Source organism: Typha latifolia, chromosome 14, assembly GCF_019914945.1.
Source record: "Typha latifolia isolate L0001 chromosome 14, TyphaL0001v2, whole genome shotgun sequence".
Classification (NCBI taxonomy): domain Eukaryota; kingdom Viridiplantae; phylum Streptophyta; class Magnoliopsida; order Poales; family Typhaceae; genus Typha; species Typha latifolia.
The window spans coordinates 5,926,848-5,950,920 of record NC_133099.1 but is presented as its reverse complement, the minus strand read 5'-3'; the positions used below and the strand labels follow the sequence as shown (position 1 = coordinate 5,950,920).

Sequence of the window (24,073 nt, the reverse complement as noted above, 5' to 3'; positions counted from 1 at the left end):
AGTTTGATTATCTGTCAATGGAGGATAGTTTGAATTGAGGTTCAAACGGGTACCCTGGAGTGCAAAGTACTCGGTCTAAAAGCCACTGATGAAGACTTGGTCTCAGTCAGATACAATCGAATGCGGCATGCCGTGAAGCTTGGCAATGTCGCGCACGAACACCTCTACCACCGTCCTCGCTGCATATGGGTGCGCTAGGGCTGAGAAGTGAGCATACTTACTCAGCCTGTTTACCATGACGAATATGACTGAGTACCTCCTCACAGAAGGTAAGCCTTCAATAAAATCCATGGAGATGTCCTCCCAAATCCTCTCCGGCAAGGCAAGGACTGGAGTAGTTCGCCTAACCTCAGTGAGTCGGTCTTTGCCCATTGGCATACCTCGCAAGCACGCATGAATGCCCTTAGCTCCTGTCATACTCCAGGCCACGTACAACTCTTTAGTACTCTTGTGAGTTCGTACGAGCCCCTCGTGTCCCGCCTTAGGGATGGAATGAAAAATGCTCCATTACTCTTCGTCGCGGGCCTATGTCTGCATGTATCCGAATGCACCCATGGTCCAACTGCCTCTGCTCACAATTCCATGATGACTCGTAGGGTCATCCTTTATCTCCTGCAAGATTCTCAAGATACCTGGATTAGTAGCACCTGCGGCTTGTATATCATCTAAGAAGGGAAAGATAGGCACGCTCAGGGCCACTAGTTCAGCCGGTTCGGGCTGTCGGGATAGTGCATCCACTGCCTTGTTCTCCGCTCTTTTCTTGTATTATAGCTCGTAATTATACCCTAATAGATTGATGACCCACCTCTGCTGCGCAGGTGTGTGAATCTGCTGCCCCATAAAGTAAGGTAAGCTCCTCTGATCTGTCCGGATCACAAATCCGTTGTTTCATAAAGTAAGGTAAGCTCCTCTGATCTATCCGGATCACAAATCGCCTCCCTATCAAATATGGTCTCTATCTTGTCACGACATGCAAGATAGCAAGCATCTCCCGCTCATAGGTGGATAGCTGTTGTGACTTTCCGGTCAAGGCTTTGCTAAGGTAAGCAATGGGTCTCCCAGTCTGCATCAATATAGCCCCTATGCCTGCTCCCAACGCATCTCACTTGATCACGAATTGCTTGGTGAAGTCGGGTAGTGCTAATACCGGTGCGGTCACCATTGCTATCTTCAGCTCCTCAAATGCCTTTGTCGCTGCATCAGTCCATTCAAAGGCATCCTTTTTCAGCAAGGCTGTTAGTGGTGCTGCAATCTTCCCATAGTTGGCTACAAATCTGCAATAGTAATTTGTTAAACCAAGGAAATCGCGTAGCTCTTGTACCGTCCTCGGTTGTGTCCAGCTGAGCATGCACACGACCTTGCTTGGGTCGGCAACGACTCCCTCCGCTGAAATGATATGTCCCAAGTACTTCACTCGTCGCTCGCCTATAGGCATTTACTTCGCTTCACCTTGAGAGAGTGGTCCATCAAAAGTGCCAGCACAGACCGTAGATGAACTAAGTGCTCCTCCCAAGTCTTGCTATGTACTAAAGTGTCATCGAAGAATACTAACATATACCATCGTAGGAGTGGACGGAATATGTCGTTCATTAGCCTTTGGAAGGTCGCCGATGCATTCGTCAATCCAAACAACATCACTCGAAACTCATAATGCCCGACATGAGTTTGGAACGCCGTTTTGTGGACGCCCTCAGCACGCACTTGGTTCTGGTGATACCCTGCACGAAGGTCAAGCTTGCTGAAGTATGATGCTCCTGTTAGCTTATCGAGCAACTCCTTTATGACTGGTATCAGATATCTGTTCTAGACGGTTATGGCGTTCAGTGCGTGGTAATCCACGTAGAAACGCCAGCTGTCGTCCTTCTTTGTCACTAACAAAACCGGTGAGGAATAGGAACTCCGACTTGGCTAAATAATGCTTTGCTCCAACATTTCTGCAATCAGCCTCAAGATCTCTTACTTTTGGATGTGTGGATATCGGTAGGGCCACACATTTGCCGGTTCAGCCCCCGATACAATCTTGATCTTGTGATCAACATGCTTGGCAGGTGGCAGCCCTCGTGGAGCCTCAAAAAATCTAGAAAAATCAGCTAATAAGCAATCCAAATCAAGACGAGCACCTAAGTCAGAGACGATCCAAGACTCCGTCGACGCTAGCTGAAAGAAGTAGGTAACTTCGCCTATCCGTGGAGCTCCTACTAACGGCTGTAAGAAGGGGCTTGTTTGCGTGCAAACTCCCTCGAGTCGTATTACACGTCCATCTCTTCAAAATTTGAGTCTCATCTGTGAAAAATCAAATGTGACAAGATCGAGAACTGTAACCACTGGGTGTTTAGCACAATGTCAGCTCCTCAAAGTGTTAGCGGGTACAAGTCTAAGGTGAAGCTATGTCCCTACACCCGTACCACCACTCCTCGATAGACGTTGTCAGCTCTGAGGCGGGTGCCATCGCCAATGGTCACATCGAATCCGATAGTGGGCTCAGCCTTGAGCCTTATACTTCGTACCAATGTCAATGAGGATATATACACACTGCTTTCGGAAGAGCCCATCCACCCGAAGGGTCTTTGGGGCGCTAGTATCGAAATATGCATGCATCGAGATCTCGGCTTGTATATCTTCCTCCACTATCTCCTCAAGCTTCTCTCCGACTATCTCCTCTGTGACATCCCCCTCGGCCTCTTTGTCATAGTTGTCGATCAACATGACACTACCTATAGCCTTGGCGCATTGATGCCCCAGAGTGTAGTGCTCATCGCACAAAAAACACAAGCCCTTGGCTCGTTTTTCATCCACCTGCGCTTGGGACAAGGACCAGCACTTGGGTTGCATGCCTCCTCCTCTGAACTCGGTCGTCGGTCTCAGGGTACCCTGCTGTCCCAAAGAGAGCGCCAGTGGTTTCGTCATGGAATTGGAACTGCCAGTTATGGGCGTTGTCTGTGGCATATATTGGCTGTCTTTCGACGTCTAATTCGTTCTCTTAGTCCCTTTTAAAGTAGTATACTTCTGTTTCATTTTTGTGGCAATTTCAAAAGCTTCCATTAAAGTCCACAGTTGCATGGAATAAACGTTGGCTTTTATCTCCTCACGTTGCCTTGGCAAAAATGTGCTCTTCATTGCTTCTTGTGGTCACCTTGGAAAGCAATGACTGCTAAGGTGCTCAAAATCTTCTTGATATACTGCCACAATAGTTTTTTGTGTCAATTTGGAGAGTGTAGCACCATAATCTTCATATCCAACAGTCCCAAACTGTCGAGCTAATGCGAAGGTGAATGCCGTCCAATTGTCGAATAGTTGGTGGGCATACATTGATTGGTACCAATGTAAGGTCGCATCTTCTAAATGAAAGCTCGCAATAGGTACCTTAGCTTCTTTCGGCGTGTCGTGACATGAAAAGTACAGTTCGGCACGAAAAATCCAATCAATAGGATTACCTCCATTAAACTTTGGAAATTCTAACCGAGCGGATCGCTCGCGGATGCCATAATCGCGTCCATTGTCTATGAGGGGATCCATCCTCACTGCTAGCGGATGAAGGATGTGAATCTCCGGACCACGACGCCTCCTTTCCTCTTCCTCGCGAGCAGCCACATGTTCATCATCATATGGCCACGCTGCTCCTGGTTCGCCTTTGCCTTGGTGGTGATTAGTTCTTCCCCCATCCACGCCATAGTTCACTCCAGGTGGGGCCGTGTATGGCATCCTTGGCCTAGGAGAGTTGGGCAGTAATGCATCCGTATGCCCTAGAAAAATTCTCATTGTCGGTGGAGTTTGGTTGGCCGCTGGCGTAGTTGTGGCGAATTCCTCCGGTGTTAGTTCTCCGCAAGTTATTATACGGATCTCTTCGTGTAGGGATTGTACAAGGGTTTCTTGCATTCGTTGTTGATAGTCCATTATCCTTTGTTGTTGGTCTATCATTTGCTAGATAACCACTGCAACATTAGGATCGAGCGGCGTGGGAACAGGCGCACTTGGCATGGCACTGGTGCTAGCGTCGCTGGTACTGCCCGCGGTTGCCGGTGCGCTTAGGTCTGGGTTTGAGTTGGCATCCGTCATCCTGCGCTTCGCCATTGATCTTGTATTAGTCATAGTTCAAAAACTGGTGGCTCTGATACCACTGTCACAAACCAGACTAAGGAGAGATTTAGATTGGGTATTTGGATTGAAGGAAGTTTTTTGATGGTGATGGAAGGGATAAAAGTGGGATGAATATAGAGATGGGGATACTTGCGATTAGAAAAGAGATCGGATGAGGGGAAAGAAGGGGTCGCTTCTAGAAAAAGTAGAGCAGCGACAAACGAAGAGAAGGATCTAACCAATGTTGGCTAGGGGTCTGATGCAAATCTAGTATGAATGCAAGGTTTTGGAGAACAATCGACCCAAACAGGTAACTAAAGTAAAATATAGTAAGCAATAACTGATAAGAAGTTAATTGATTAAAAGGATCACTACTAGATGGAAGGAGAGAAAACCACTCAGATAAGGCAGTAGCTTCCTCAACTCTCAAATATGTATATTGATAGTAGAATGGCCTATAATATAGTGTAAGGAAAGATTGTAGAGTTTAGGTTTACCAATAAATAGAATAGTAGTGCTTTTACTTTGAAGCCAAGTTCTCCTCTTCACGTCTGGGCACCCAAAGATTCTCTTTCACTACTGGAATCTTCTGGACAGCAGCAATAACCAACAAAAAAAGTAGAGATTAAAGGAGAGGTTTAGAGAGGAAGTAGAAGAGATTAGAGAAGAATCTTAAGACAGAGTAGGAGAAAGGGAGAGAAAGAGAGAGAGAGAGAGAGAGAGAAGAAGAAGAAGAAGAAGAAGAAGAAGAAGACCACAAGGGAGAAAGTGAGAAATCTCAAAATAATCTTGTTCCAATTTGTCCTTGTTTCTCATGCAATAACCCTTAAATAGGTTAACAACTTTGATTCTAGCTGATTCTAATAGGAACTTATTTCCTAATAGGACTCTAATTGATTATCTTACCTAAATTGACTAACCCAATTTAGGTAATAAATCAATGTGGACATCTCTCACATATAAGCTTACCATAACTATCAATTGAGATTCTAATAGGAATTTATTTCCTAATAGGATCCTAATTGATTAAGTCTTACCTAATTGACTAACCCAATTTAGATAATAACTCAATGCGGACATCCCCCGCATATAGGCTACCATATCTGTCAATTGACTAATTCAATTGATTATTTGAACTAAAAATCAACAATTAGACCAAATTGGACTCGAGTAATTCTATTATGGTCAAATTGAAGATGATGCCCACATCAGGGTCGATGTGAAGTTAGGGCATAAAGAGGAAGAGAGATGAAGGGAGATAGAGAGAAAGAAGATCCATTCATAATCTGACCCAACTAGGGTGCACTCCACAATACTTATAGGCTATCCTGTTAATCCAAACAACAAAAACAAATTCCTAAAATCCAATCGTTCTCGCCGCGACGCCCGTTCGCACGCGCAAATCCCGTTCACTGTCTTTGCGAACATGTGCAGGCGTTCGAACGCACAAATCCCATTCTATGTTTTTGTGAACGCGTGCAGGCGTTCGAATGGTGCGTTCGAATGGTGCGTTCAAACGCGGTCCCTGGCTTCGAACGCCCCCAGGCAAAAAGCCTTATTTTTTTCAAGCAAATTTATTTTTTCTAATACAACTTGAACTAGCTCTAGTTGTATTAGGCTGGAGCACCACGGAATTTGGAGTGCCTTGGCAAACCACAACTACACATCATGTGTCGGCGGCTCCACCAAAGACAACAAGTGCAAGATTACCTCCACGGCCACAACTAGAGGTGAGGGGATCTCCCCGAGTTACCATGAGAAGACTTACCTAGCGTAAGTTGAAGAAAGAAGAGCTAAAGGGCTGTGCTTTTATTATGATGAACGGTTCACTCCCGAGCACAAATGTGCCTGATTGGCGGCCACAGTGATGGTGTTGGACGAAGCGGAGGATGTGGAGGAAGAGGAAGTGGTGGAAGATGAACTTGATGACTTGGTGGAAGACCAAAAGGCCTTGGAGAGCAGCAAGGAGGTCAACGTTGAGATCTCTATGCATGCCTACACTGGCACTAATGCACCAAGGACACTTTGGGTTGACGGCACCATGAAGAATCAAACAGTGAGGATCCTCATCGACATCGGGAGCACCCACAACTTCATGGATGAACGTGTGGTTAAGAAGATAGGAATGGCTATAGAAGCTACCTCTGGATTCGATGTAGCTTTGGGAGACGGCACGATGCTCCAGGAGAATGGCGTATGCCGAGGGGTTCTTTTGAAGAATCAAGTCAATTTCTTCACCTTGGATCTTCACCCCTTGGCTTTACAAGGGGCTGACATTATATTGACGACCCAATAGATGCAAAGTTTGGGCTCGGTGACCTTTGACTTTTTAGAAATGTGGATGGATTTCAAACGAAGTGGCAAACGAGTGCAATTAGACAGAATTTGATTGTGACTTGGAGCTCAACTTCAACCGATAGTGGGATTGCCAAGGGCTGGGTGCCATGGACTTCTAATGCAATTAATCCAGAGTCAAGTAGATTATACAAAAAAAGAAGTATTTGCTGATTTGTCAGCCCTGCTGAAGGAATTCAGTGAGGTGTTTGAAAAAACACGCGGCATGCCACCGGCTCGATCCCAAGACCACCGCATTGAGATTACTCCCAGAGCTGAGCTGGCTAATGTATGACTTTACCAGTACCTATTTGTGCAAAATGAGGAGATCACAAAGCTTGTCAAGGAGATGCTGGACAACGTAATCATCCAACCGAGTCAGAGCTCGTACTCATCACTGGTGCTCCTAGTGCAAAAGAAGGATGGAACATGGCGATTTTGCGTGGACTACTGTGCACTCAATGCTATCGTAGTGAAAGATAGGTATCCTATTCCTATCATTGAAGAACTCTTGGATGAGCTCTCGGAGGCCTCTTTCTTCAGCAAGTTAGTTTTGTGAGCCGGCTACCACCTAATCCAAGTGAGCATTATTTGTTCAAAGTCATGCATTTTGGACTCACTAATGCATCCTCCACCTTCCAAGGGTTGATGAATAGGGTGCTATTGAAGCAGTTTGTGCTTGTCTTCAACGACATTCTTGTGTACAACTGTTCATAAAAGGAGCGTCTTGTTCACCTTCACGGAATATTGTAGATTTTGAAAGATAATGAGCTAAAGGTGAAGGAGTGCAAGTGTTTATGGGGCTAGCCTAGAGTGGAGTATCTTAGCCACATTATATCAGCGGCAGGAGTGGAAGTCGATTCCTTCAAAGTACAGAGCATGGTGCAATGACAGATTCCAAAGACACCGAAAGAATTGCTGGGCTTCCTTGGATTGACGGGCTATTATCGCCGATTTGTTGCCAACTATGGCAAGATCGCCACCCCCTTGACATCACTACTGAAGAAGGGGGAGTTCTAATGGACCGAGGCAGCAACAAAGGCATTTGAAGAATTGAAGAAGGCAATGACCACAATGCCGGTTTTGGCATTACCCAATTTCACCAAATCTTTTGTGGTGGAATGCGACGTGTCAGGGAAGGCTGTCCTCATGCAAGAAGAGAGGCCAGTGGCGTACATGAGCAACGCATTGTCGATGAAGAACCAAATGATGTCTATATATGAGCGAGAGATGCTAGCCATTATCCATGCCATCACCAAATAGAGATCATATCTCATCGGGTGGCGATTCGTGGTGCGTACTGACCAGCGAAGTTTTCCCTACTTCCTTAGACAATGGATTCACACTTTGGCACAGCAATGGTGGACGACAAAGTTGTTGGGGTACGAATATGAATTGATGTACAAAAAAGGAACTAAGAATCGGGTCGCCGATACACTATCGCAGCAACCCGAACCGGCCGACCTAGCCATGATTTCTATCTTGGTCTTTCCTTTTCTTTCAGAGATTAGAGCTGCATGTGTTGAAGATCTAGAGATGTTGGAACTCATGAAGAAAGTAGAGGAAGAACCAGCTAGCTATCCTGGGTTAGAAGTGAAGGACGGTCTACTGCTAGATCAAGGGCGAGTACGGGTACCGGCCAAACCCGAACTGCGATTGACATTGATTCACCACTTCCACAACACTCCTATGGCGGGGCATGAGGGAACCTTCAAAATATATGAAAAGTTAACACAAATTGTGTATGAGCAGGAGCAGGAAAAGAAGTGATGTCCTATGTTCGAGCCTATGAAATCTATCAGCGCACCAAGGAGGACTCGATGAAATCGACAGGGCTGCTGCAACCCCTACCCATTTTGAAGCAAATTTGGAAAGATGTGGCAATGGATTTTATTGAAAGACTTTCTTAGGTCAGAGGACATACAATAATAATGGTGGTGGTCAATCGGTTGACGAAGAATGCGCACTTTTCAACTCTAGCGCACCTGCACACCGCAAAGAAGGTAGCAGAAAATTTTGTGAAGGAAATAGCCCGGTAGCATGGAATGCCGAGGTTAATAGTTTCAGACCATGATCTAATTTTTATGAGTCACTTTTGGTAAGAGTACATCAAGCAGCAAGGTATTGAACTGAAAATGAGCTCGGCGTATCATCCGCAAATCGACGGGCAATTCGAAGTTGTTAGTCGCTGCTTTGAGCAATATTTGCGATGCTTCTCGGGAAGCGACCGAAGAGATGGTTAGCTTACCTACCCTGGGCAAAATACTCTTACAGCCTGGCTCACCACATCGCTGTTGGGATGACCCCCTTCAAGGCTATTTATGGACGCGTGCCATCCACATTGTGATCTTATGATCGACCGAGCGCACCTGACTGTACCGATATAGATGAGGTGCTAGTGGAATGGGATGAAGTACTCAAGCGGCTCAAGCTTCACCTAGCAGTGGCACAGAATCGAATGAAGCATGCGTATGATTGCAAACACTAGGATAGAAGCTATGAAGTTGGCAATTGGGTGTATGTTCGACTCCAATTGTATCGGCAAATCTCGGTACAAACCATTCAGAACCAAAAGCTAGCACATCTCTTCTTTGGTCCATTTCAGATCCTAGGGAAGGTGGGAGCGGTTGCATATAAGTTGGACTTACCCGAGTCGTCCCGAGTTTACTCGGTTTTTTATGTATCTAGCTTGAGAGCTCAAGTCGGTCCAATTGAGCAGAACTACCCGAGCCTGAAGCGAGGGTAGTTGAGCTCACTCCAGAGAAGGCCCTAGCACAAAGGAAGGTTAGACGTGAAGGACGAATAATCACAGAGGTGTTGATGAGCTGGGTCGGTCAGACACAGGATCAAGCATCATGGAAATGATCAAGCATCATGGAAATGATCAAGCATCATGGAAATCCAACGCAATATTGATGGACCGTTATCTTAGATTTGCACTTTGAGGACAAAGTGAGCAGAAGCATAATAAAATGATGTGATTCAGACCACACTAAGCTATCTTGTACATGGATACAACCAATGAGCCCTATTTCTTATTTTGTTTTAGTTATTTTTTTTAGAAAATAAGAATTCTAGATGTCGCGTTTGAACGCGGGGAGGTTGTGTTCAAACGCCCCTTGCGAACGTCTGCATACGTTTGCATCGATAGAGAACGTGATTTGTGTGTTTGAACGCGCTCGACCCCGTTTGAACGTACGTATGTGAACCCCTGCATACCTTCGCAACGACAGAGAATGCGAATTGCACGTTCGAGTACGCTCGACCCCGTTCGAATGCGATCGACGAGAATACAATATTTCTTGGGTTACTACTTGTTAGTTTTGCTTTCTAAATTAGTCTCTTAAGATGTGGATGGCAACCTAAGAGAGGATTATGAATGAATATTGAATTTTCTTCCCTTTCTCTTCTACCCTAACTATTCTCCATTCTCGTTCAAGCCCTAGTCGTGTGTCATCTCGACGCCGGTTACCTCTAATCCCCATTGACTGTTGGGTCTTCCCTTCTCCTTAGGATCTCAACCAAATTCTCCCCCCTCATTCTTATCCCTTCAACACCACGTGCCACCAAATCCATCACTATTATCACCACCTTTATCACCATCATCACCATCACCCATCATCTCCACCTTCATCGCAATATTGCTTATTTTCGCCCTAGGTGCAATAAGAATTTGCGAAGGGCGTGAATATAAAAAACGTAGATTATGAAGATACGAAACAATCTCCACTAGTTTCGTAATTTTTGACTACAAGAAAATATTTTGCAAATATTCTCCTCCGACTGCGCAGACTGCTTCTCTACATCCGAGCTTAATCAAGAACGGACGCATGATCGATATCAAATAGAGCACCATTAAAATGCCGGAAGTCCTATTCTGAATCCCTTAATGATATAACTTTTTCTAGGTCAACATTGATATGACCCTGGTTAAGAGGGCTTAGATGGTTGAAGGATGGTGGGATTTAGTAGATTAGGATTGTAGTGCAAGTGGTGTATTCGTTGTAGAAATTTCAATTGCACAATTCTAGGAGGATATTCACAAAATATTCATACGTTTTTGGTATTTAGACCCTACTCAGATTCAGTCTATATGAGGTCTAATTGGGATCTAATCTGGGATTAATAAGGGAGTATAAGCTGGAGGCTGAGGTGGTGATAGTTGATTGTATTGTTTGGGGCTGAGGTTAGTGTTGTTGCATGGGCAACAAGGGGAGGACGTGCTGAATGATCTAACCCTCATGATCTAATCTAATAGTAGAGGGGATTGGGAGGGAGGAGAGGCCGACCCTAAGGGTCTAGGGGATCGACTAGGTTTGAAGAGAAAGGAAAAAAAAACGAGATAGAGAGGAGATTAGGGTTCGAAGGAGATAAACTTCAATTATGCATAATGATAAAACAAGGTGCTCTCTACATATATATATAGAGGCTAATCTGAGTCGACGCGAATTAAGACTCCTAGTACAGTAAGTAATTTGACTAAGACAAATAAATGACTTAACTAATTAGACCCAAATTAACTTGTGACTCAAAATAGAAGGTGATTCAAAATAACAAGTGATTTAATCAATTGGGTCAACTTCTAAATAAGTATACCAATCAACTAGATAAGTTGGTTCGAACCATCAAGTTCAATATCCTCTGATGTGACTCGATCAGGTGTAGATCACATCATTCCACCTTGCTTTCACTTATCTTGTCCTCAAGGTGAGATGTAGGAAACTTAGCCAAGCAAGCTAACTCGATTATCCACATCATGCAAGCTAGCACGCCACCAAGTCTAGTCTCAAGTGGTTGAACTAGCTCACGCTTGTCCAAGGTTGCATGCCTCATGGAGGAGGCTAGGGCATAGATTAGTGGAGTCCTATATGTCCCTCTAGTTGGGGTTTGATTAGTTGGCCAGGGCTAGGACTAGACCAACTTGTAAGCCAAGACGGAATCGAGTCTGGCCTAGGGTGCGCATGTAGGCTAGCCGTTTGGAGCCTGAGTTGTGCTGGCTGGAGCTTTGACGCATCTTGGCCGCAAAGGTGTTTATCCAAACCTGGAAATGGACTTGGAGTAGTTCAGACCCTGGTAAGGATTGGACCAAAGCTTGGCTTGGCCAATGGCCTGAATGTGAGAGGTGTTGAGATTGACCGGTGAGTGCGCTCGAGCTAATCTTGGACTTGTTGACCTAGGATTATATCCAAAGCCTTTTGGGCTTGATTAAAGTGAGGAGATGGCCAACCAGGAGGAGTAAGACCTTGGCAAGGGTCAAACCAAGGCTTAGTTTGATTATGGACTTAGGCAAGGTCTGAATGCAAGGAACAACTCGGCTGGTCAGTAGGTGCATGCGTAGCCTTGGCTGGACTAGTTGGACTAGAGGTGCGTCCAAAGCTTAGAAGAGCACATATGAGGTGAAAATGTGGTTGATCTAGATGAGGGATGACCTGATCGGACCAAGCCTCGGCTTTGGTCTCAAGCTGATGAAGGCTTGAATGAAAGAGGAAAGCCAGCTCGGTTCTTGGCGCTCATGCGGTTTGAGCAAGGTCAGCTTGACCAAGGGGATGTTCAGATTTGGTGATGGTGCATCCAAGATGGGTCAAGTGTCTGACCAAGATGGTGGAGACTTTGGGTTGGTGTGGGTTAGAGCTCAGCTCAAGTGTGGTGGGAGTTTGGGCACGGACTCAAGGGGGTGATCTCAACTTGCTTGTGGGTGCACACAGGTTGGTGAAGAACAATAGGGCTGCTGGTGGAGGTGGTGGTCCCATGGTCGCTTATGGGATTGGCCCCATAATTGAATAAGTCTTGTCCTCGTGCTTGGGTAGCTGTGAAGGAGGCATATTGCAAAAAAGAGTTTTCGCTGCAACACCTTGTGGTCACTAACCAAGGACGGCTTAGGTCAACGCCTCGATGGAGGCTTGTATGGCCCTCTGCGATTTTAGTAGCAGCATTTTGTATTATCAGCAAGGATGCATGCACCATGGCTATCATCTGGACAAGCTCTGGTTGCCCATGTCATGCTTTCGCCACTAAAGTAAGGATCGATTCTGATTTCTCTAATCTTATTGCATAGGTCGGTGTAGAAGTTCCTTCATGATGCTGCAAAGCATGGATCATGTGATCAACATCTCGTTCGAGGAACGTTGCTCTGGTACCAATCTGATATTACCCTAGTTAAGAGGGGGCTAAGATGGTGGAATGGCGGGGTTTAAGGGATTAGGGCTGCGGTGTTTCGTGGTAGAAATTTCAATATGTTCAGGTTTGGAAGGATATCAAGAAATATTCATACGATGCCAAAAAATGTGAAAGTAGATCGGTTGGCTCCATCATATCTCAATCTATGCTTTTGGTATTCAGACCCTACTTTGATTCATACTTCATTTGGGGTCAAATCAAGATCTAATCTAGGATTGACAAAGGAGTATAGGCCAGAGGCTGAGGTGGTGATAGTGGGTGGTGTTGTTTGGGGTTGTGGTTGGTGTTGCGTGGGTAGTAAGGGGAGGGCCTAGTGAATGATCTAATCTGAGGGTAGAGGGGAAGAGGAGAGAGGAATGTGATAGAGGAGAGAATGAGAGAGAGGAGATTAGGGTTTGGAGGAGATAAATTTCAATTATGCATAACGATAAAATGGGCTACGCTCCACATATATATAGAGGTTAACCTGACTCGGTCTCGAATTAAGACTCCTATTACAGAAAGTAACAGTAAGTAACTTGACCTAACCAATTAGCCCTAAATTAGTAAGTGACAGTTAGCTAGGACTCTACCAAAATAGCAGGTGATTTAATCAACTGGGTCACCTTCTAAATAAATAAATAAACAAATTAATTAGATAAGTTTACTCAACCTATCGAGCCCAATATCCTCCGAAGTGACCCGATCAGATCCGGATCACATTAAGCATCTAATGCCACTTGCTTTAGTTCAAGTGAAATAGGCTTTAACCCAAACCTTAAAACCCAATTTAATATGAGACTTTAAGAATCTAGATAAATCCTCGCCTTCTTTTTTCACTTTTCAATGTGGTACTAAACCTTTACATGTGATACTTAACAATCTCCCCCTTCACATATATGCACCTAACATCAACAGGCTCCCCCTTGAGTCCAATCTACTATTCTAAACTAAGTCTTTTGTCCAATTTCTCTTCCGATTATTCACCAATTAGGTATGAATGTCTACTTTCTTCTAGGCTGTTCCTACTTTACTCTGATAGATCAAAAGAGACAACATGACCCACCCACTACTTTGCCCCTTGTTTTCTCTTGCAAGAAAGTGAGCCTTTTGTAACCTTCCATTGCAACAAATTTGGTGTTATATCTATTAAAGAAAGAAGTAGAGGATCACAAGGGTTTGAGAGAGAGGAAGTTGCTTTAAGATTGTTTCTTAGATACCATCATGGTTTGCTTTTGCTTTACTAATTAGCTCTGATACCACTTATTATGATATAGGGGAGTTTTAGTTCAAGTTAAATAGGGTTTAACACAAATTTTAAAACTCAACTCAACCCAAAAGCTTAAACTATTAAGTGAGAGCCCAAGAGTCTATATAAACCCATTCACTTTTTTTTTTTCATTGTGGGACTAAACACTTACATGTGATACTCTATTTAGTAAATAGTATAGAACTTGTGTCTATTTACAAAACTGTTTAGTGTGTTACTACTCTTTGCTGTTCCCAATCATCACTGTGGCCTCACATTTGAAAGGAAGAAAACTGAAATATCTGAGAAAAGGGAAGAACATATTGCTGCAGCCTGCAGCAACACACTGTTCTTACTCTTTCATGATTTCATTATGATCAATTAATGGGACTTGGCTGGAAAGTGTTCTTCCTCTGGAAAAGGAAAGATGAAAATATAAAGTAAATTTAATTCTCATAAGAATACCCTTTTCCTTAACATCTCTTCATGATATTGTATTTATGTGATAGACATTGTACAATTTACTGCATATCATGCTCAGATTGTAATGTCCCAATTGTATTTTGGCTGTTCCCTGGGAAGTAGGAACCATACTTTTTCAGAGATATTTCCTGTTAACTGATACTTATGACTTATCTCTTTAATTGTATAGGTTGCAGCTATGGGGTTGAGGCCTTCAGAGCACATAGGCAGAGAACTTACAGATCTACAATTCCCTCTGCTTGAATTAAAAGAGTATGTTACCACGTGCCATTGTACACAATTGTAATGTTATAATTATCTACCTCCCCACTGATATAGCTGAGCAGTAACTATCAATTTTCAGGAACTCTTTAGTTATATTTCTCTAAAAGAGAGGCTAGCTGGCTAGGCACTGGGAAAGGGGAGGAATATCTTTTAACAACATAAGAGGATAGTGTCTGGGTGGTTCTAGTGTTCTGTTGAGCTTTCAGTTTGTGGTCATGTTGTTCCATAAATAGTGCCTTTTAGTGTCATTTAGAACAGTTTCAACATGTTGTTATTCTGCTATCTGAAACATTTATTACCTTGGAAAGATTATAATGACCATTAACTGCTTAATGAATTCTTTGACAATTTTTTTGTGACAATAAATTATTACTTGACTACTTCTAGGATGATTTTTTTTTTATTTTTCATTTATTATATTGATGTTATGGTCATTCAAATCATTGTTGTAAACAATGAACATCTTGGCCACCTAGGCTAGACTTAGGCAAGAGTCTCTTAGGAACTTTCTAACTTTCTAACTTTCTAAGTGATCAAATTTGTTTTCACATTACTGAATTCTGATTTTATCATAAGAACTTGTGATGTAGCACAAAGTAGGAGTGCCCTATGATGCAAACTAAGATAACTTGATCATTATGAACTCGGTTTTTTGTAATTGTGAACTGTATTTTCTTGATGATTGAATGTGCTGGATCTGAACTTGTTCTGATTACAAATTAATGTAAAACGATGTGGGGTTGTCCTATTATGTGATGATGGGCCTAAGGTGAAAGAATTATCGGGTTTAGATCAAATATTCTATGCTGTCCTGCAGAAAATAGGGAAGGGAAAGGTATTTTAGTTTGTAAATATATATGTAAAGAATAATAGGAAAGAAAACTATGTTGGAAGATTGTAGATGCAATAAGAGGAGAGAAAAGACTAGAATAGAGAGAATAGAAGAGAGAAATAGAGAAGAGGAGACGAGGAAGAAGCAAACTTGGCTTCATGCCTTTCTTTTCTCAAAACATCATCCATACCTCCCCAGGGCCAGCTACTTCAGCCCTTCATAGAGAATACAAACCCTAACTTAAATAAGGACTACGCTAAAATAACAATAAAAGAAGTTGCAGTTACTTTTCACGTGAACAATACTGTGAACATGACTTGTCAGCCCTCTTTTTTTACTGTTCTCATTCTATGGTGTCCTGAACATTAATTTGACATATAACTTTACTTCTTTTTTATTATTCCCGAAAGACCACAAAACTGATGCAAAAGACTAATAACAAACTATTTGGCTTATTCTTCAAATTTGGATTGTTTGAATGCTCCAAAAAACTCAACCATTGAACTGGGTAGTTGGATGTGGAATTTTTGACCAGATGCTTCTAAACTTTATTTATTGAAATCTATCATACTTGAAATTTAATACCAAAAGGGTCTGTTTTACTGTAGTTGTTAGTAAGACGCTAATAAGTTTAGCATTTTACTTTTAAATGAGTCTTAATTTATTTTTTTAAATAAAATGCTGATTTTATCAGCATTTTAAAGAAAATGCTAAAAAGTTCAGCTCTTTATTAAAAGAGGATGCATATAAAACGCTAAATAGTTAAGCATTTTATTATTAAAAATGTTATATTATTCAATAATTTATTAAGACGCTGAGCTACTCAGTTTCGTAGGTCATAACTTTTTAATTGTAGTCAATTTTAGACATATGATATGTTGTTACGAAGATGATAGAAAAACGAATGTAATAATTTTGACTAAGCTTAATTGGACCTCAAATGAGAAAGATATATATAAAAATATAAAGAAAAAGTTTAGAGTGTTATAATTTTATGCTTGATATCTATTTTAATAATAAAATATGTCATTGCGAAGATATGAAAAGGATCTATGGCTTGAAATGATGTTGCGATTCCTTACAACCAATTGTGCTCATAATCAGAAAAAAATGGTAGCTCATCCAGATTTAGTTTTAAATTTTTTTTTTTTGCTGAACAATTTAGCATTTTATAAAAAAACTTGTCGGTGTTTACAGCTAACTAGTTAGAGTAAAATAGATCCATTTTAATATTAAGTTTAAGGTATGGTCTACTTTGGTAAATAAAGTTTGGGAAAGAGCTAGTTTGGTCAAAAGCTCATTGGATGTGGCCCAATTACTCAATTTTATAATTGAAGCCAACTGTGATGGTGTGCAACAAAGTTGCACCAAAACTCAACCAACAGTGTTGTGAACAGTAATACACTTTACTTTTTTAATTCTCGAAAGACCACTAAACTAAAACAACAGACTAATAACAAACTATTTACCCTATTCTTCAAATTTGGATTGTTTGGGTGCTCCAAAAACTCAGCCAACGGACTGATTGTTGGATGTTGCCCCAATTGTTCAATTTTATAATCAAAGCCAATTGTGACAGTGTGCAACAAAGAAGCTACTTCCTAGCTAGATTTTTGTAACCACTACAACCTCCTTTTAAAATGCACAAGTTGGTCTTCAATTAATGTGCCATCAACTTGCCAATGTGCCATGATTTTCTTAGTTAATTTATAATTTTTATTTAGAAATATCATAAAATATTTTGTTTGTACGTTTGAACAGTCAAGTAGTAAGAATACAGTTTTGGGGGAGGATCACATGACATCTTCCCTAAAGTTGGAAGTTCAAAATCTAATTTTTCCTTATTGTTTCTTATAATAGTATAACATAAGAAATTTATCTCTTCTAAGTTCTTGTTATCACTGATAACTTCTTGCACTAATTTTTGTTATTTTATCTGATAATGTAGTCTGTTCTTTTGGTAGGCTTTATGGAATAAATGTGTGCGGTGAAGGAGGAGAATATGAAACTTTAACTCTTGATTGCCCTTTATTTAGTGTAAGTTCTGGTTGTTATTCTTTTTCAGGTATATTTGGGTGCAGTATTGTTTCTCATAGTTGTTATTTCTTAGGATAGTATTTCAATTATATGTTTTTCTAATTATATTTTCCTCTTCGACATAGATGACTTATTACTAAATGAGGTAGCAAGCATTACTTATATGTCTAAGCCTACATTTATTATGCATTTTCTTGTATGAATTTATTGGGTTTTAGATAGTTCTATAGAAATTTTCTTTTATTGTATTTCCTAATGGCTTAAGGCCTTTTATAGTTTGAGGCTAAGCTCCTAACTCGATTAGTTTGTCTCATTTTTTGGTCTTAATTTTTTGGAGGGTGAACTTGGTTAGATATAAAAAAATTAAAAGATGTTTGATTACTGAACCAAGTTAATAGTCTCTGAACTAGTTCAGAGGGGGTCCTTGAATTTGAAGCAAATAAAGCTTTTGATGCTAAGCCCCAAATTTGATTAGTTGATCTCATTTCTTAGTCTTAATTTTTTGGAGAGTAAACTTAGTTAGATATTAAAAAAAAAAACATGTTTGGTTACTAAGGGTCCTTGAATTCAAAGCAAAGTTTTTAGGCTAGTTGATGAGTTCTTATAGTACAAATGAAGTGGGCCTAAGCTCGATTCCCGCCATACATATCTATTATATAAAATTCAAAGTCTCACCTATTTTAAGGCAAGTTCAGTTCTTGGGCTTATCAAAATGTTTCAAACTTAAAAGTGAGAGAGAATGTTAGAATATAAATGATAAAAACTACCGTTCTCTAACAACTTAAGCATTTACAGTAATTGGTGAATTTGTATGCTTGTTTTTGGTTCTTAAGGTTTAAAGTAGCTCTAATATGGTTGAATTCACAGAATGCAAGAATTGTCCTTGAGAAGTTTGAAGTGATACTTCATTCACCTGATTCCATTGCGCCAGTTGGTATTCTTCATCCTCTAGATTTCCATCTTGAGTACAAAAAGGACATTTCATCTTGCAGCTGTTATAACAATGCTGGTTCAGAGAAGATGAATTATTTACATGAAGTAGAAGGAGATTTTGTACCGAATTATCTTGTCAAATGTTCGTCCTTGGATTTGTCATCTGACACCAATACTACCAAGAAGCTAGATTTGTTTATCTCAACGACGAGAAGGGACATGTATTCAATTGGTTGTTGGATACAAAATCCTTCTAGAAAATCGGATGGTATGTTCTTGTTCCATCACAAATTTGTGCATCACATATTAATGGTACCATTAGCTCATTAACTTTTTTCTTGTAGTTACAAACTCATGTTGACTATTTTCTGCATTGCTATTGCTAGGGCTGCAGGAAGATTTGGCAGCAGTACTAAGGAATATTGAGTTACAACTGAATGAAGATGGCTTTGATTGGGTGAATGTTCTGTATATTCACCTCTATATTACAAATATGAAGGAATTTGGACTAGCCAATGAAGTGTATGTGAAATTTATTACAGAAAAGAAGTGCTACTTGGGTGTTCCGTCACGTTGTACCATTGAACTGCCACTAGTGCATGTTGGCCTTGGCCATGGATATGTCGAAGTTTTAGTTGCCAAAGAGCAGTGCAAAAGAGTTCTTCATGTACAGAGTATATCATCCTGGGCACCTAGTTGCATTGGACCATACAGCCAGGTGATTATCTTCTCAATTTTGTGCATCCCCTTATTAACTTCTACCACTGTTTTAATATATATTAAGGTAATTTTCTTCTCAAGTTGGTGCATCCCCTCATTAACTTCTGTTAGATGTAAAATCATCAAAATTTGATGCACTGAAACAAATTAAAGAGCTCTTACAAGTAAGGAATGCTTCTTATGAGTTCAGAATGGTGGTTGATCTCCATCTACTGGCAGAAGTTTTATATATTCTCATTTCTTTATATCAGTTCAATATCTGCTTTCATAAGATAATAATTCATGATGTCTTATCTTGATTGATCTTCATAACACCATTTATAGACTTTTTTATATCGGAAAAAGCTATTTTATTTTTTCTTTGAATTGTAATATCGTGACAATATGAGCTATTTTACTGTTTCAGTTTGTCAATGAGTCTTTCTTTTATTACATATTGAATAATTTTATAAACCACTAATTGCTGATGAATCATTAAATTGGAATATTTCCTTTCTAGGCGACTTTATATAAAGAAGTTCTCTACATGGCTGGCCAGTTGGGCCTTGATCCTCCGACAATGACTCTTTGCCCTGGAAATCCAACGTCAGAACTAGAACAGGCACTATTAAATTGTGAAGAAGTGGCAAACTGCTTCAGTAGCTCTATTGCTTCCTCCACAATTCTTTTTGTGATATACTGTTCTGCATACTTGACATCTACAGAGAGGACTGAAATCCAATGCAGAATGGAACAGTTCAGTGAATTTGAACTCTCCGATTTGCATCACTCGAGAAGAATTTCTGATCCCATCTTCCTATATATCCTTGCACCAGATCTTCCAAAAGGGTATGATTTTCTACCATGTACTTTTGTACTTGTAAAGCGGTAAAATTGCAAATTACATTTCATGGCTAGAAATAGAGAAGAAGTTCAAGCTACTAAAGTTAGGATTTAGTTTTCCTGATAACATGTAGAAAGTGGCTGCTTTTGTGTTCTATAATGTGATATAATCAAATGCTACTGTGTTATTTTCTTCTTTCAGAGCACGTATAGAAGTAAAACCTATCCTCTACGTTCCTGATAATATAAATGGGGAAGTCCAATCCAGAGAATCACAATTGGCATTCAAAGAAAGAGCAAATAGTTGGAGTTCTGATTACCCAGAACTGCATGGCTTATGTTGCCAAATCCATGTTGTCAGTGGAAAGATATGTGCAGCCTTAGTTTCTGTTACTGATGATGTGGCAGAAAAGATTTGCTCCAAAACTGATCCAAATGTAGCGAGCTTCTTGTATGGGACTGAAAACCACATTAAAGTTATCACTATGTACTGCATTGTTGTTCTTGACAAAATCCTTGTGGACAACAACTTCTTATGGGAAGAATTAACGGTGAGTTTTCTACTCCTAAAGAAATAGTTTGTGGCTTAACTTGTGCAACTTCTGCAAATAACTGTTGTTTATATTTGTTTGTATCATGGTGAGTTGATATTTAAAGTGTCTACTTTGTTGAAAGAGCAAAATAAGATGAGCACAGACAATTAAATCAGATTTGTTTCTAAAGAATCTTGTAGATTATCAGGACAATACTATAGAATGATTTAGAATTAGGACTATATTTTCTGTTCTTGCTACTTTTTTATAGCATAGTTGTCCAAGATTTATTTATTTTTTGCACATACCCCGAATCAACTGGATTTCATAGACAAAAATCTTTAATACATTTTGGTTGCAAGAATATTGAGTCCATAGCTGATAAATGATTAAGAGTCCATAGCAAAGAAATTGACTTTTGCATTATTATGATTTGGCTAATTAGAAAAAATTCATACTGCTTTATGCATGTGCCCTACATGTGTAGGCGTAATCTATAAATAACTTTAGAAAGGAAGAATGTAGCCGAATCATTATGAACACATTTTAAAGATGAAGTGAAATGAAAGTGATGAATTTATACTAACAGTGTTAGGATTTTTAAACTTTCAAGTTTCAAGAAATATTTCATGTATTAAACCCATAATTCCCTATCCATCTATGTCCCATTTATTTTCTTAAATAGAGGTGCCAAGTCAGATCAATCATGAAATGTTTGGTTGCAAAAGATGGGAGTTCTGGCCTTTTGGATACTAGTACTTCTTTTGTACTTCCACTGATATGATAGTTTGGAAAATGAAAAGTGAAAGGAAGTAAAGAGAAAATGGAGGGAAAGCTGTCTCCATAAGTTGGGAAGCGAATGGATATAAATTGAATGAAGATGGTTGTGAAGTATATTGACCTAATTTTTCTTTCCACTCACTCCAAAATAATATAGGTTATATATTACCACCTTTTCCCACTTTTAAATTGGCAAAGATTAGTAATATGTAATCTATTAATTTGGAAGTGATAGGCGGCCAGGCTTGCCCCTTGCATCTAACAGTTGTTGGGTTCAAGTCTTGAAAAAAATCTTCTTAGGAATGAGGGTAAGACTGCATAGATAGAAGCCTTATGCAATAGGACGTTTTCCCACTTTCATAGATAAATACTCCCTAATGGAAAATAAGATATTAAAGTGCTAAATTAAAAATCCCTCATTAGAGTCTGATTCTAAGTATTCTAGACCCTAATTTAAGGAAAGTCAAACTAGCTAATTGTCACTCACCTTGGTGCTCTCTTACAATGAGATCCCAATTACCTATCTTCTCATCTTTATCCAATTAATTGCCTTTTGTTACTTGCTTTGATTTGTTAATTGCCATCGGATTAGATAAGTCGAAGATTCATTATCAGCTCTGATTACCATTGTTTTGAAAAAATTCCTGCCTTAATGCCGTAGACAGAATACAACTAGGCTTTGTTTAGATCCCCTGCCTAGGTGACTGCCTAAGTATCTTGAATCACGTTTTTTCTATGTAACCACTTTGAAATTCAAAATTGTTGTAGGTCTCGACAAATGGGTGGATTCTGATTGCTTAGTATGGTTCTTAACAAGAATGTATTAATATAGTTTTAGATTGTATGTATTAATTTTAACGTTTTCTCTAACTATTATTTCTTTTATTTGTTCACTTTGGAACTGCCTAGCGCTTAGGCGTTAGATGACCCCTTGTTCGCCCGTCCTCCTGCTTTTAGTCTTTAAAACCTTGCGAGTTACTTGACAATCTTCTCTATTTCTGTATCTTTGTTTTCCTCTAGAATGTTCTAAATGACAGTGGCAAGTTGCCAGTGCCAAGCGGCACAAGCTTCTTGCTGCTGGCAATTGTGCCAGAAATATGCTGCACAAGAATGTGCAACTACTACTCTTTAGTGCTCAACATGGACTGCCAAGAAAGCTAGTGGTGGTTTGGATTACCTAATTTAGAAGGTTGCAGGTGTTTGGAAACTAGATTAGAGGCCTCAATTGAGTTTCCTCATCAGCAACGGTGAGTAGGTTGATGCTGATCTTTCTTAACCCTCTTTTCTCTATCTATTGATCCTCTTGAGTCGTCTTCATTGCTCCCGGAAGCAGGACATGATACAGAGCCTCATGAGCCGTAGTCTATTATGTCCTATTTTACTGTTCCCTAATATGGAAGATGGCACTAGCAATAACCAAGGTTGTAAATGCATCTAGCGCTGGTAACTTGTAGAGATGAAAAGAGATCTGCATGGTTGATATAGGTACGAGCTAAGAGATTAGAATGCTATGGATAGGTAAAGATCAGTATACTAGAGGTAGGTAATGATGAGAATCTTATTTACAATTGTATAGCTTCAAGATATTGAGAAAATGCAACTTCAGAATCTTACTATTTTCCTCAATAGTTCTGAAGATTTCTATTTCGCCTTTTGTGATTACTCATTTTTGCTTCTCCATAAATCACTTCTATTTTGATTTGCAGAACTTGAGGATATACTATAGGACAGGACTTTCTGTAAGTGCAGAAATAATGTCTCTTAGATTTTCTGAGGCTTTTTCTGAACTTGCAAAGGTCAATAAATGCCTTCAGATGGGAGCGAAACCAGTTTTTAACCTTGTGCCAGTTTTAGGGTCTGGTAGATCAGCATCCATGGAGGACATAATCACCTGTGAATTATTCGCCTCAAAATTTTTAAATCCTTAATTTGTATTGAGAGAAACAGAATTTTTGTTCTTTGAGAAGATTGCTGCAAGTCTGATTCAATGTTGGTTGGATCCTGGTGATGTATTGATTTACTGGATGCAAGAATCTTGACAGCTTTCTTCTTGTTCCTTGGAGATGTCAATTGTAACTACTCTCGCTGAACTCTGGCTGTGGCTGTTCTGATTCTCCTGCGATTCACTAGAAGTATTGCCTGAAGTATTCTCCTGCGATTCACCTAAGGTCTAACTGAACATCTATTGTGTAACTTTCAGATCGATGCTGCTACATGCTGTATGATATGGAACTCTGTAAAACTTTGCCAGGTGGTATTATTCTTAGCGGTGTCTCATTTATAGATTCATACTCAGCTTGTGCACTTAGTCTTGCTTTCAACCATTAAATTATCAAAGTCACTGGTTCTCAAGACCTTTTTGTTGATTATAATTTGCAGAATTGTTGTTTGATCTGCTCCCAAATTACCCTTTTAATCAGCAGCTGGGACCTGTTTTCTTAGTCTAGCACATTAACTTGCAGAACCAACTCCTTTGTTACTAAATAGAACGGAATTAGTTGAGAGTTGTGAACTGCTAGAATTTGTCGTGTGGTTCATACTGCTGAGAGATGTGAACTGACTTATATATGGTAATCAAATAAAAGTTTATTGAAATAACAAAGAAGACCGTTCCAATAATTAATTTATATGCCGGAAATCTCGTACCATCAGTTAAAAAATTACCTCACGAGACACCATCTTGCAGCTCAAGTAGAAATGCTCAAGTTTCATTTACAATGGGCACAGTAGGTGGTTGACTCTTTGCCAAAGAACCAGCTCCAGTGTGCGAATCAAACTGTTACGATCCGATCACATGAGTTAAGTCGAGTTAAATTAGTTACTTAGCTTTATTTTATTATTTTAAATAAATTA

At 40.2% G+C, this 24,073-nt stretch overlaps 1 protein-coding gene across 1 annotated transcript in view; it reads left to right on the top strand.

Annotated features, from left to right (window-relative positions):
- LOC140800849 (diphthine--ammonia ligase) overlaps nucleotides 1-23,528 on the top strand; it is a 32,979-nt gene extending 9,451 nt beyond the window's left edge. The window contains exons 6-12 of the mRNA XM_073155743.1: nucleotides 14,469-14,551; nucleotides 17,360-17,432; nucleotides 18,300-18,633; nucleotides 18,752-19,083; nucleotides 19,585-19,913; nucleotides 20,110-20,458; nucleotides 22,927-23,528. Of these exons, the coding sequence (XP_073011844.1) occupies nucleotides 14,469-14,551; nucleotides 17,360-17,432; nucleotides 18,300-18,633; nucleotides 18,752-19,083; nucleotides 19,585-19,913; nucleotides 20,110-20,458; nucleotides 22,927-23,148 (1,722 nt within the window). The 3' untranslated portion in view covers nucleotides 23,149-23,528. The remainder of the gene's footprint in view (nucleotides 1-14,468; nucleotides 14,552-17,359; nucleotides 17,433-18,299; nucleotides 18,634-18,751; nucleotides 19,084-19,584; nucleotides 19,914-20,109; nucleotides 20,459-22,926) is intronic.
- Nucleotides 23,529-24,073: the final 545 nt, after the last annotated feature.